Source organism: Nerophis lumbriciformis, linkage group LG39, assembly GCF_033978685.3.
Source record: "Nerophis lumbriciformis linkage group LG39, RoL_Nlum_v2.1, whole genome shotgun sequence".
NCBI lineage: Eukaryota > Metazoa > Chordata > Actinopteri > Syngnathiformes > Syngnathidae > Nerophis > Nerophis lumbriciformis.
Window position 1 is genome coordinate 22,567,722 of NC_084586.2, and position 13,131 is coordinate 22,580,852.

The 13,131-nt window shown below is 39.5% G+C and overlaps 1 protein-coding gene across 1 annotated transcript in view; it reads right to left on the minus strand.

The window, feature by feature from the left end:
- Positions 1-13,131, minus strand: part of scn4aa (sodium channel, voltage-gated, type IV, alpha, a) — a 54,277-nt gene that overhangs the window by 30,617 nt on the left and 10,529 nt on the right. The window contains 3 exon segments of the mRNA XM_072912708.1: positions 10,354-10,710; positions 12,488-12,661; positions 12,724-12,983. Of these exon segments, the coding sequence (XP_072768809.1) occupies positions 10,354-10,710; positions 12,488-12,661; positions 12,724-12,983 (791 nt within the window).

Below are 13,131 nucleotides of genomic sequence, written 5' to 3' on the forward strand. Positions count from 1 at the left end.
TGTTCTAGTTTTTATTTTTATTTATTTATTTATTATCTTTTTATTTATTTATTTTTTTAATACACTGTAGCACTTTGAGATTGTTTGCTCAATATAAAGTGCTTTTTACAAATAAAATCTATTATTATTATTATTATTAATTGTACAGTAAAAATACATCAAGTCGTAAAATATTTGTATTTACAGTAATGCACTGTAAAAACTATTTTGCGGTCAAAAGAACGGCAGCTTTGTCGTCTGAATTTTACTGTAAAAATACAACCAACAACGACCGTAGATCTTACGATTTATAGAAATGACAGGTAAGTTGCCATATTTTTACTGTAAAAGTACAGTAATTGGTCAAATGTTTTGTATTTACAGTAGTGCACTGTAAAAACGACCATGTATTTCATGGTTAAAAAAAACCAAAAACCTAGTGGGTAATTTGCCAGAATTTTCCCGTAAAAATAAGAGTAGTAGCGTTTTTCCATTTACAGTAGTACACGTAAAACAAGGACTGTAGATTTTACAGTAAAAAGCGAGAGTTGTACTGTAAAAACAAAAGTGGCACCATTTTTCTATTTATAGTAATGCAACAGCCCTAGACTTTACAGTAAAAAAAAAAAAAACTTACAGTCGCCAGAATTTTACTGAAAGAATACAGCAAATAGTAAAATGTTTGTAATTACAGTAATGCACTGTAAAAACATTTATGTTATTTATAGATTTTACAATAAAAATAATGGCAGCTCAGTTGCTGAAATGTTACTGTAAGTGATACCCTTTTTCCCATTTACAGTAATGCACTGTAAAAAGGGCTATAGATTTTACAATTTAAAAAATGACAGGTAAGTTGCCATAATTTCACTGTAAAAACACAGTAATTGGTACATGTTTTGTATTTACAGTAATGTACTGTAAAAACAAAGACCGCAGATTTTAAGGTAAAAAAAAAAAAAAAGTGTCTAATTTGCCAGAATTTTGCTGTCAAAATAAGAGTGGTAGCCTTTTCCAGTTTACAGTAATACACTGTAAAACAACAACTATACATTTGACTGTAAAATAAAATCTGACAGAATACAGTAATTGTTCTATTACAGTAATGCACTGTAAAAACACTAACCCTAGATTTTACAGTAAAAACAACCAAAAAAAAACTGACCTCGGCCGCCAAAATGTTACTGAAAAAATAAAAGTGGTACCATTTTCTAATTTCCAGTAATGCCCTGTAAAATTGTGGAAATGCCCCCCTCTACCTCAAAGAACTACTCACCCCCAAATCCTCCACACGACAGGCTAACCTCCTCCAACCTCCGAGGACAAAGCTACGAACAATGGGAGACCGGACTTTCTGCTCCGCCGCTCCCAGTCTGTGGAACACTCTCCCTGACCACTTGAGGGCACCACAGACTGTGGATGCTTTTAAAAAAGGCTTAAAAACGCGTTTTTTTTAAAAGCCTTTTTTTTAAAATATATATGCATACTAATTTTAGCTATTTGGCTGTTCTAGTTTCTATTTGTATTTATTTTTTATTATCTTTTTATTAATTGTTTTTTAATACACTGTAGCACTTTGAGGTTGTTTACTGAATGTAAAGTGTTTTTTACAAATAAAATCTATTATTATTATTAAAATCTTCGACCATAGAATTTATGGTTAAAAAAGTTGACAGGTCATTAGCTGGAATTTGTATTATAAAAATAACAGTGGTAGCATTTTGCAATTCACAGTGGTGGACTGTAAAACAACAACCGTAGATTTTACGGCAACAAAAACTGGCAGCTTAGTCGCCAGAATGTTATGTAAACAAAACAAGTGCACGGTAAAATCCACCAGATTTTTACGATCAAATTCTGGCGAGTGAGCTGCCAGTTTTTGTTGCCGTAAAATCTACGGTTGTTGTTTTACAGTCCACCACTGTGAATTGCAAAATGCTACCACTGTTATTTTTATAATACAAATTCCAGCTAATGACCTGTCAACTTTTTTAACCATAAATTCTATGGTCGAAGATTTTAATAATAATAATAGATTTTATTTGTAAAAAACACTTTACATTCGGTAAACAACCTCAAAGTGCTACAGTGTATTAAAAAAAAATTAATAAAAAGATAATAAAAAATAAATACAAATAGAAACTAGAACAGCCAAATAGCTAAAATTAGTATGCATATATATTTTTAAAAAAAGGCTTTTAAAAAAAACGCGTTTTTAAGCCTTTTTTAAAAGCATCCACAGTCTGTGGTGCCCTCAAGTGGTCAGGGAGAGTGTTCCACAGACTGGGAGCGGCGGAGCAGAAAGTCCGGTCTCCCATTGTTTGTAGCTTTGTCCTCGGAGGTTGGAGGAGGTTAGCCTGTCGTGTGGAGGATTTGGGGGTGAGTAGTTCTTTGAGGTAGAGGGGGGCATTTCCATGGAGGCACGCAATTTTACAGCGCATTACTGTAAATTAGAAAATGGTACCACTTTTATTTTTTCAGTAACATTTTGGCGGCCGAGGTCAGTTTTTTTTTGGTTGTTTTTACTGTAAAATCTAGGGTTAGTGTTTTTACAGTGCATTACTGTAATAGAACAATTACTGTATTCTGTCAGATTTTATTTTACAGTCAAATGTATAGTTGTTGTTTTACAGTGTATTACTGTAAACTGGAAAAGGCTACCACTCTTATTTTGACAGCAAAATTCTGGCAAATTAGACACTTTTTTTTTTTTTTACCTTAAAATCTGCGGTCTTTGTTTTTACAGTACATTACTGTAAATACAAAACATGTACCAATTACTGTATTTTTACAGTGAAATTATGGCAACTTACCTGTCATTTTTTAAATTGTAAAATCTATAGCCCTTTTTACAGTGCATTACTGTAAATGGGAAAAAGGGTATCACTTACAGTAACATTTCAGCAACTGAGCTGCCATTATTTTTATTGTAAAATCTATAAATAACATAAATGTTTTTACAGTGCATTACTGTAATTACAAACCTTTTACTATTTGCTGTATTTTTTCAGTAAAATTCTGGCGACTGTAATTTTGGTTTTTTTTACTGTAAAGTCTAGGGCTGTTGCATTACTATAAATAGAAAAATGGTACCGCTTTTGTTTTTACAGTACAACTCTCGCTTTTTACTGTAAAATCTACAGTCCTTGTTTTACGTGTACTACTGTAAATGGAAAAACGCAACTACTCTTATTTTTACGGGACAATTCTGGCAAATTACCCACTAGGTTTTTGTTTTTTTTTAACCATGAAATACATGGTCGTTTTTACAGTGCACTACTGTAAATGCAAAACATTTGACCAATTACTGTATTTTTACAGTAAAAATATGGCAACTTACCTGTCATTTCTATAAATTGTAAGATCTTAGTCGCTTAGTCGCCAGAATGTTATGTAAACAAAACAAGTGCACGGTAAAATCCACCAGATTTTTACGATCAAATTCTGGCGAGTGAGCTGGCAGTTTTTTTATGGTACAGAGCATGAACTACTGCACAACATTCACTTCTTGACAGTTTGAGGTAAAGATGGGAGGCTTCGTCATTTAAACCTGAATGTGCTATCAGATGACTTCCCTTCACCCCCCCCCCTCGCTCGCTCAGCTGTTAGCGTTTCTTGGCCAGCCGGTCCTTCACACTCAAGGTCCCAACCAGTGTTTGCGGTCACGGGCTTGAATCAGAGCCCCCGTGGAGAAATGCGAACGTTTTGCTTTTTTGACACGGCATGAGCTCCAAGTCAAGGGGCGGAGCTTCAGACCAACAGGTCGTGTCAAGGGATGGAACGGGTTTTGGGAATTTTGGCACAACGCGGCTTTCAGCTCTCCTGCCGAGGAGCAATTTCCTTTTGGTTTCTATGAATAACCTCACAGGAAGCGGCTCTTTCTTGAAGCAACGCCAGACTAGAGAGTCGCTTTCCTTCCAAGAACAAAATACTTGGCCTGGTGGCAGGGACCTTTTGGATCTGATGTTGAGCAAGGACTTATTGTTTAGGCCCCAAGACCACTTCCTCTTCTGAAAGGATCAGGGACCGCCGTCCTTTGAAACGAAGCGACGTAAAAAGCATGTCGCTGAAATTCTCAGGAAGTTCAATGGATGGCAAACGGACTGTTCAGTTTGTCTTACAAGATGCTTTCCTCAGTTCATGCTCACAGACTCACATTGGTCAGATCCATTTCAAATGACTCAATCTGACCAATCTAAGGCTTCAACAGTTCATGCTCATGGACTTAGATTGGTCAGATCTAGTCTAAATACTGGTGCCAAAGCTCCAACGCACCAGCATTTAGACTAGATCTGACCATATTTAGGTCTTTGGACATGAACTGATGAGACAAACTGAACAGTCTGGTTGCAATCGATTGAATACCCTAGGAACACAGTCAACTGATGAATGAGAACATCCAAAGACGTGTAGCTGAAAGCAAGTGTAGTATCTGTTATACTCAGAGTTGGGTAGTAACGCGCTACATTTACTCCGTTACATCTACTTGAGTAACTTTTTGGATAAATTGTACTTCTAAGAGTAGTTTTAATGCAACATACTTTTACTTTTACTTGAGTATATTCATAGAGAAGAAACGCTACTTTTACTCCGCTACTTTTATCTACATTCAGCTCGCTACTAATTTTTATCGATCTGTTAATGCACGCTTTGTTTGTTTTGGTCTGTCAGACAGACCTTCATAGTGCCTGCGTTTCAACAAATACAGTCACTGGTGACGTTCACTCCGTTCCACCAATCAGATGCAGTCACTGGTGACGTTGGACCAATCAAACAGAGCCAGGGGTCACATGACCTGACTTAAACAAGTTGAAAAACTTATTGGGGTGTTACCATTTAGTGGTCAATTGTACGAAATATGTACTGTACTGTGCAATCTACTAATAAAAGTTCCAATCAATCAATCAAAAGTGTGAAGGAAAAAAGATCCTTTTTTATTTCAACCGTACATCCCGTCAAAAGCCTAAAGACTGACTGCACAGTTCCTGTCTTCACAATAAAAGTGCCGCTCCATCGCGCCTGCGCTTTCAAAATAAGAGTCTCCGAAAGCCAGCGCAAACAAGCTAGCAAGCTACGGAGTTTGCCGCCAATGTATTTCTTGTAAAGTGTATAAAAACGAATATGGAAGCTGGACAAATAAGATGCCAAAAACCAACCACTTTCATGTGGTATTAGACAGAAAGGAGGAACTTTTTTTCTCCTCCATTTGAAAACGTGGACGTTATCATCACTACTGTCTGATTACAATCAATGCAAGTCATCAGAATCAGGTAATACACCAACTTATATTCTTGCCTTCATGAAGGAAAGGAATCTATATGTGTTAAACATGTATGTATATTCATTAAAACACCTTTAACATGTAAACAAAAACGGCAAAATAAATAAATATAAATTATATACTGTATACATCAATGTATGTGTATATATATATATATATATATATATATATATATATATATATATCTGTGTGTGTATATATATATATGTATGTATGTATGTATATATATATATATATATATATATATATATATATGTATATATATATATATATATATATATATATATATATATATATATATATATATATATATATATATATATGTATGTATATATATATATATATATATATATATATATATATATATATATATATATATATATATATATATATATATATATATATATATATATACCGTATTTTCCGCACTATAAGGCGCACCTAAAAACCACAAATTTTCTCAAAAGCTGACAGTGCGCCTTATAACCCGGTGCGCTTTATATATGGATAAATATTAAGATTCATTTTCATAAAGTTTCGGTCTCGCAACTTCGGTAAACAGCCGCCATCTTTTATCCCGGTAGAACAGGAAGCGCTCCTTCTTCTACGCAAGCAACCGCCAAGGTAAGCACCCGCCCCCATAGAACAGGAAGCGCTTCTTCTTCTACTGTAAGCAACCACCCGCCCGCGTAGAAGAAGAAAAAGCGCGCGGATATTATCATTTCCTTTGTGTGTTTACATCTGTAAAGACCACAAAATGGCTCCTACAAAGCGACAGGGATCCGGTTCATGAAAAGACGCAATCTCTCCATCCGCACACGGATTACTATTTCACAGCAACTGATATTCCTGTGAACCGCACTGTGGATACAACGGGAGCACGTACGGTGAATATTCGCACCACAGGGAATGAGAAGTCATCCTTCACTGTGGTTCTAGCTTGCCATGCTAATGGCCAGAAACTTCCACCCATGGTGATATTCAAAAGGAAGACCTTGCCAAAAGAGACCTTTCCAGCCGGCGTCATCATAAAAGCTAACTCGAAGGGATGGATGAAGAAAAGATGAGCGAGTGGTTAAGGTAAGTTTAAGTTTACGCGAAGAGGCCGGGTGGCTTTTTTCACGCAGCTTCGTCCATGTTGATATACGATTCCATGCGCGCCCACATCACGCTGGTTTTTAATATATTATTAAAGTTTGACTGACCTATTTGACTGTTTTTTTGACATTCCTTTAGCGCAGTTAGATGCGGCTTACAACACGGGGCGGCTTATAGGTGGACAAAGTTTTGAAACATGCCGTTCATTGAAGGCGCGGCTTATAACCCAGGGCGCCTTATGGTGCGGAAAATATGGTATATATATATATATATATATATATATATATATATATATGATATGTGTGTGTATGTTACTCATCAGTTACTCAGTACTTGAGTAGTTTTTTCACAACATACTTTTTACTTTTACTCAAGTAAATATTTGGGTAACTACTCCTTACTTTTACTTGAGTAAAAAATCTCTAAAGTAACAGTACTCTTACTTGAGTACAATTTCTGGCTACCCTACCCACCTCTGGTTATACTACAAAACAACATGTTTTTGTGGAAGTCCAAATTAATGGGAAAAGCAGACAGCCAGTGTTGGTAAACATCCATCCATCCATTTTCTACCGCTTGTCCCTTTTGGGGTCGCGGGGGGTGCTGGAGCCTATCCCAGCTGCATTCGGGCGGAAGGCGGGGTACACCCTGGACAAGTCACCATCTCATCGCAGTGTTGGTAAACAGTGTTCCATCATTCTAGACAGATAATAACATGCGCGATAAAATACAGTGTATCCCACAATAGAGGACTCTTAAATCTGCCAATGGTATCCAAGGGTTTGGGCCAGTCCTCCAGGAGTACCAGACACCATGTTAAGAGAACGTCAACGGTTAGGTATGGCCTAGGTCTTGATGCTTTGGGAACACTCACATAAACGCCTTTACATGGTCATGGTGAAGTCAACTCCAGTACCATGAACCTCATGAACTGAGATGACAATGCTTCAGTCTTTAAGAACAGGTCGTCTGGCCGTCCCAGGAGAGAGATATTTCAAATTGGCTAGATCCTCCACAGGTTCCTGCTGGACCTGAAGTGATGCTCGCTTGGTCAAAAGAGCTTTTATTCACTGGTCATCAACAGTGTCATCCTTGATCCTTAACACACCTACGCCCCACTTCTACCCAGGAGAAGGTGGCTAGGCCAGAGGAATGACACGAGCAGATGACCAAAGAAGATTTTCCTGTTTGTGAAGTCATCAAAACCTGAGTAGTTTTACTTCAACTTTATTGTACACTTGAGTGACAGTTGGGTATGCAAGGATTCAGGATAATACTCCAGGAGTACCAGGCACCATGTTAAGAGAACGTCAACAGTTAGGTATAGCCTAGGTCTTGACGCTTTGAGAACACTCACATACACCCTTTTACATGGTCATGGTGAAGTCAACTTCAGTACCATGAACCTCATGAACTGTTTCGGTCTTTAAGAACAGGTCGTCTGGCAGCCCCAGGAGAGAGATATTTCAAATTGGCTGGATCTTCCACAGGTTCCTGCTGGAACTGAAGTGATGCTCGCTTGGTCAATAGAGCTTTTACTCACTGGTCATCAACAGTGTCATCCTTGATCCTTAACACACCTACGCCCCACTTCTGCCCAGGAGAAGGTGGCTAGGCCAGAGGAATGACACGAGCAGATGACCAAAGAAGATTTTCCTGTTTGTGAAGTCATCAAAACCTGAGTAGTTTTACTTCAACTTTATTGTACACTTGAGTGACAGTTGGGTATGCAAGGATTCAGGATAGTACTCCAGGAGTACCAGGCACCATGTTAAGAGAACGTCAACAGTTAGGTATGGCCTAGGTCTTGACGCTTTGAGAACACTCACATACACACTTTTACATGGTCATGGTGAAGTCAACTTCAGAACCATGAACCTCATGAACTGTTTCGGTCTTTAAGAACAGGTCGTCTGGCCGCCCCAGGAGAGAGATATTTCAAATTGGCTGGATCCTCCACAGGTTCCTGCTGGACCTGAAGTGATGCTCGCTTGGTCAATAGAGCTTTTATTCACTGGTCATCAACAGTGTCATCCCTGATCCTTAACACACCTACGCCCCACTTCTGCCCAGGAGAAGGTGGCTAGGCCAGAGGAATGACACGAGCATATGACCAAAGAAGCTTTTCCTGTTTGTGAAGTCATCAAAACCTGAGTAGTTTTACTTCAACTTTATTGTACACTTGAGTGACAGTTGGGTATGCAAGGATTTGGGCCAGTACTCCAGGAGTACCAGACACTATGTTAAGAGAACGTCAATAGTTAGGTATAGCCTAGGTCTTGGACTTTGGGAACACTCACATACACCCTTTTACATGGTCATGGTGAAGTCAACTCCAGTACCATGAACCTCATGAACTGAGATGACATTATTTCGGTCTTTAAGAACAGGTCGTCTGGCCGCCCCAAGAGAGAGATATTTCAAATTGGCTGGATCCTCCACAGGTTCCTGCTGGAACTGAAGTGATGCTCGCTTGGTCAATAGAGCTTTTATTCACTGGTCATCAACAGTGTCATCCTTGATCCTTAACACACCTACGCCCCACTTCTACCCAGGAGAAGGTGGCTAGGCCAGAGGAATGACACGAGCAGATGACCAAAGAAGATTTTCCTGTTTGTGAAGTCATCAAAACCTGAGTAGTTTTACTTCAACGTTATTGTACACTTGAGTGAAAGTTGGGTATGCAAGGATTCAGGATAGTACTCCAGGAGTACCAGGCACCATGTTAAGAGAACGTCAACAGTTAGGTATAGCCTAGGTCTTGACGCTTTGAGAACACTCACATACACGCTTTTACATGGTCATGGTGAAGTCAACTTCAGTACCATGAACCTCATGAACTGTTTCGGTCTTTAAGAACAGGTCGTCTGGCCGCCCCAGGAGAGAGATATTTCAAATTGGCTGGATCCTCCACAGGTTCCTGCTGGAACTGAAGTGATGCTCGCTTGGTCAATAGAGCTTTTACTCACTGGTCATCAAAAGTGTCATCCTTGATCCTTAACACACCTACGCCCCACTTCTGCCCAGGAATAGGTGGCTAGGCCAGAGAAATGACACGAGCAGATGACCAAAGAAGATTTTCCTGTTTGTGAAGTCATCAAAACCTGAGTAGTTTTACTTCAACTTTATTGTACACTTGAGTGACAGTTGGGTATGCAAGGATTCAGGATAGTACTCCAGGAGTACCAGGCACCATGTTAAGAGAACGTCAACAGTTAGGTATAGCCTAGGTCTTGACGCTTTGAGAACACTCACATACACGCTTTTACATGGTCATGGTGAAGTCAACTTCAGTACCATGAACCTCATGAACTGTTTCGGTCTTTAAGAACAGGTCGTCTGGCCGCCCCAGGAGAGAGATATTTCAAATTGGCTGGATCTTCCACAGGTTCATGCTGGAACTGAAGTGATGCTGGCTTGGTCAATAGAGCTTTTATTCACTGGTCATCAACAGTGTCATCCTTGATCCTTAACACACCTACGCCCCACTTCTACCCAGGAGAAGGTGGCTAGGCCAGAGGAATGACACCAGCAGATGACCAAAGAAGATTTTCCTGTTTGTGAAGTCATCAAAACCTGAGTAGTTTTACTTCAACTTTATTGTACACTTGAGTGACAGTTGGGTATGCAAGGATTTGGGCCAGTACTCCAGGAGTACCAGACACTATGTTAAGAGAACGTCAATAGTTAGGTATAGCCTAGGTCTTGGACTTTGGGAACACTCACATACACCCTTTTACATGGTCATGGTGAAGTCAACTTCAGTACCATGAACCTCATGAACTGTTTCGGTCTTTAAGAACAGGTCGTCTGGCCGCCCCAGGAGAGAGATATTTCAAATTGGCTGGATCTTCCACAGGTTCCTGCTGGAACTGAAGTGATGCTCGCTTGGTCAATAGAGCTTTTACTCACTGGTCATCAAAAGTGCCTTAACACACCTACCTAAAGTTCCAAACATCATCCTTTAACTAGACTTGAGTAAATGTCGGACTCACCACGAGATTCCCAATGACCATGACCATCATGAAGACAATGAGACACATCCCGGCTCCGGCCACCTCCATGCAGTCCCACATGGTCTCGATCCACTCCCCGCACAGAATGCGGAACACGATGAGGAAGGAGTGGAAGAAGTCGTTCATGTGCCAGCGTGGAAGCTCGCAATCCTCGGCGATCTTGCACACGCAGTCCTTGTAGCTCTTCCCGAAGAGCTGCATGCCCACCACGGCAAAGATGAAGACGATGATGGCCAGCACCAACGTCAGGTTGCCAAGGGCGCCGACCGAGTTTCCGATGATCTTGATGAGCATGCTGAGCGTGGGCCAGGACTTGGCCAGCTTGAAGACACGAAGCTGAGGCCAAAGTGACGACACAAAAACGCAGAAAGACAGAAACAACGAGAAAATGCGATTTCGGTAGAAACTGCCTTTGAAATGTGAAAAGCTGAAGGCGAAAAATTCCTAACAGTTATCACACTCGCCAGATAGCATCAAGTAACAAACTATATGACTCCTGCAAAATTATCTGGCGTACAATACTACAACATGTTAGCATGCTCAAAGTAAGCATGCGTCAAATTAATAAAACGATTGACTCTGAGACAAATGTGTTAATAAATTGTCATGCTAACTTTAGCCTCTTAACATGCTGACAGTTAGCATGTATGTAGTAACAAAATATTTCATTATAAAGAGTATATCTGAAAAATGTGTTTAAAAAGCTAGTATGCTAACAGTTAGCATGCCTCAAGCAATCTAATACCTGACTCAGAGGTGTGTGCCTGCAGAATGTGCTAAAAATGCTAGCATGCTAACAGTCAGCCTACCACAAGTAACAAAATATTTGACTCAGGTGTATTCCAAAAAAAGTGCTAAAAAGCTAGCATTATATTTTGTCAGCATGAAGTAACAAAAAAATTCCACTCTGAAATGCATACCTGCAAAATGAGCTAAAAACCCTAGAATACTAGCATGCTAAAAGTTATGTTAGCATGCTAACAGTTAGCATACCTCAAATAACAGAATATTTGACTCAGCTAAAAAGCTACCATGCTAATATTAGTATGTCAACATGCTTGCAGTTAGCATGCATTAAGTAACAGAAAAATCTACTCTGAAATGTATACCTGCAAAAAAAGCCATCTTAGCATGCTAACTGTTAACATGTTAACAGTTAGCGTGCCTCAAGTAACACAATGTTTGACTCTGAAGTGTATACCGCCAAACATTTGTTAAAAAGATAGCATGCTAATAATAAACTATTAGCTTTTTAGCTATTACTTTAAAAACAAATGTGCTATTTTGACTAACATTGTCAGGAAGCATTTTGATTTTGGAACAGTTTGAACCCAAAATATGGAAGTAGTAACTCTTAAATAGGGAATTAGATAGGATGCTAAAATTAGCGAGATAACGTGCTACCAGTTAGCCCCAAGCAATAAAACATTTGACTCGAGGTGTATACTTGCAGAATAAGCTAAAAAATCCTAGCATGCTAACAGTTAGAATGTTAGCATGCTAATAATGATCATATTAGCATGCTAACAGTTAGCATACCTCAAGTAGCAAAATATTTGACTTCGGTGTAATGCAGCAAAATAGCTTAAAAGCTAGCATGCTAATATTAGCATGTTAACATGCTGACAGTTCGCATGCATGAAGTAAGAAAAACATTCAACTCTGATATGTATGCCTGCGAAATGAGCTAAAAAAGCTATTTTAGCATGCTAACTGTTAGCATGCATGAAGTCAGAAAAACATTCAACTCTGATATGTATACCAGCGAGATGAGCTAAAAAAGCAGCATGCAATCGTGCTATTTTAGCATGCTAACTGTTAGCAAGTAACAATATTTGACTCTGAGATGTACAGTATACCTCCAAACATTTGTTAAAAAGCTTGCATGTTAATAATAAAATAATAGGTTTTTAGCTATTTCTTTTTAATCTGCTATTTTGCCTAACACTATCAGGACACAATCGGATTTTGTAACAGTTTGAAGCATGCTAGCATGCTAAAAGTAGCAGGTTAACGTGTTAACAATTAGCATGCATGAAGTAACAAAATATTTGTGCACGTCTGCAAAAATGAGCTGAATTGTTGAAATGGAAGCCGAGCGAGGGGTCCTCACCAGACGGAAGGAACGCAGGACCGAGAGACCCTGGACGTTTGCCAGTCCCAACTCCACCAGGCTGAGCGAGACGATGATGCTGTCAAAAATGTTCCAGCCAACCTGGAAGTAATAGTAAGGATCCATGGCGATGAGCTTAAAGACCATTTCCGCCGTGAAGATCCCGGTGAAAACCTACAAAAAAAGAACAATTGACTTCTAGACGCTGTAAAAGGCAAGTTTACACAAATCCTCACCAGATTCCCCACAGACAGAACGTCTTCAAACTCGGGGGTCATGGGGTAGTGCTCCATGGCCATGAAGAGCGTGTTGAGCACGATGCAAATGGTGATGCCCAGGTCCACGAACGGGTCCATCACCACAAAGTGCACACGCTTTTTGAAGGCCACCCACGGAGCGCAGCAGTTCCATTTGAGGAAAATGTCAGCAAACTTGTACCAGCCCGGCGGACACGGCCTGTGGGCGTCCTCCAGCTCTGGCAAAGTCACAGCCAGGTCTGTCAGTTAGTCAAACGCTCTGCGGTCGTTACCCAAACAACGGAATAGTCATGCTAACGCCAAGTCAACGTCACGATAGCTAACATAATACACAGGAATAATAATGTCAGCGCTATAAAAAACAATATTGTACCTAGGAACAGTTAG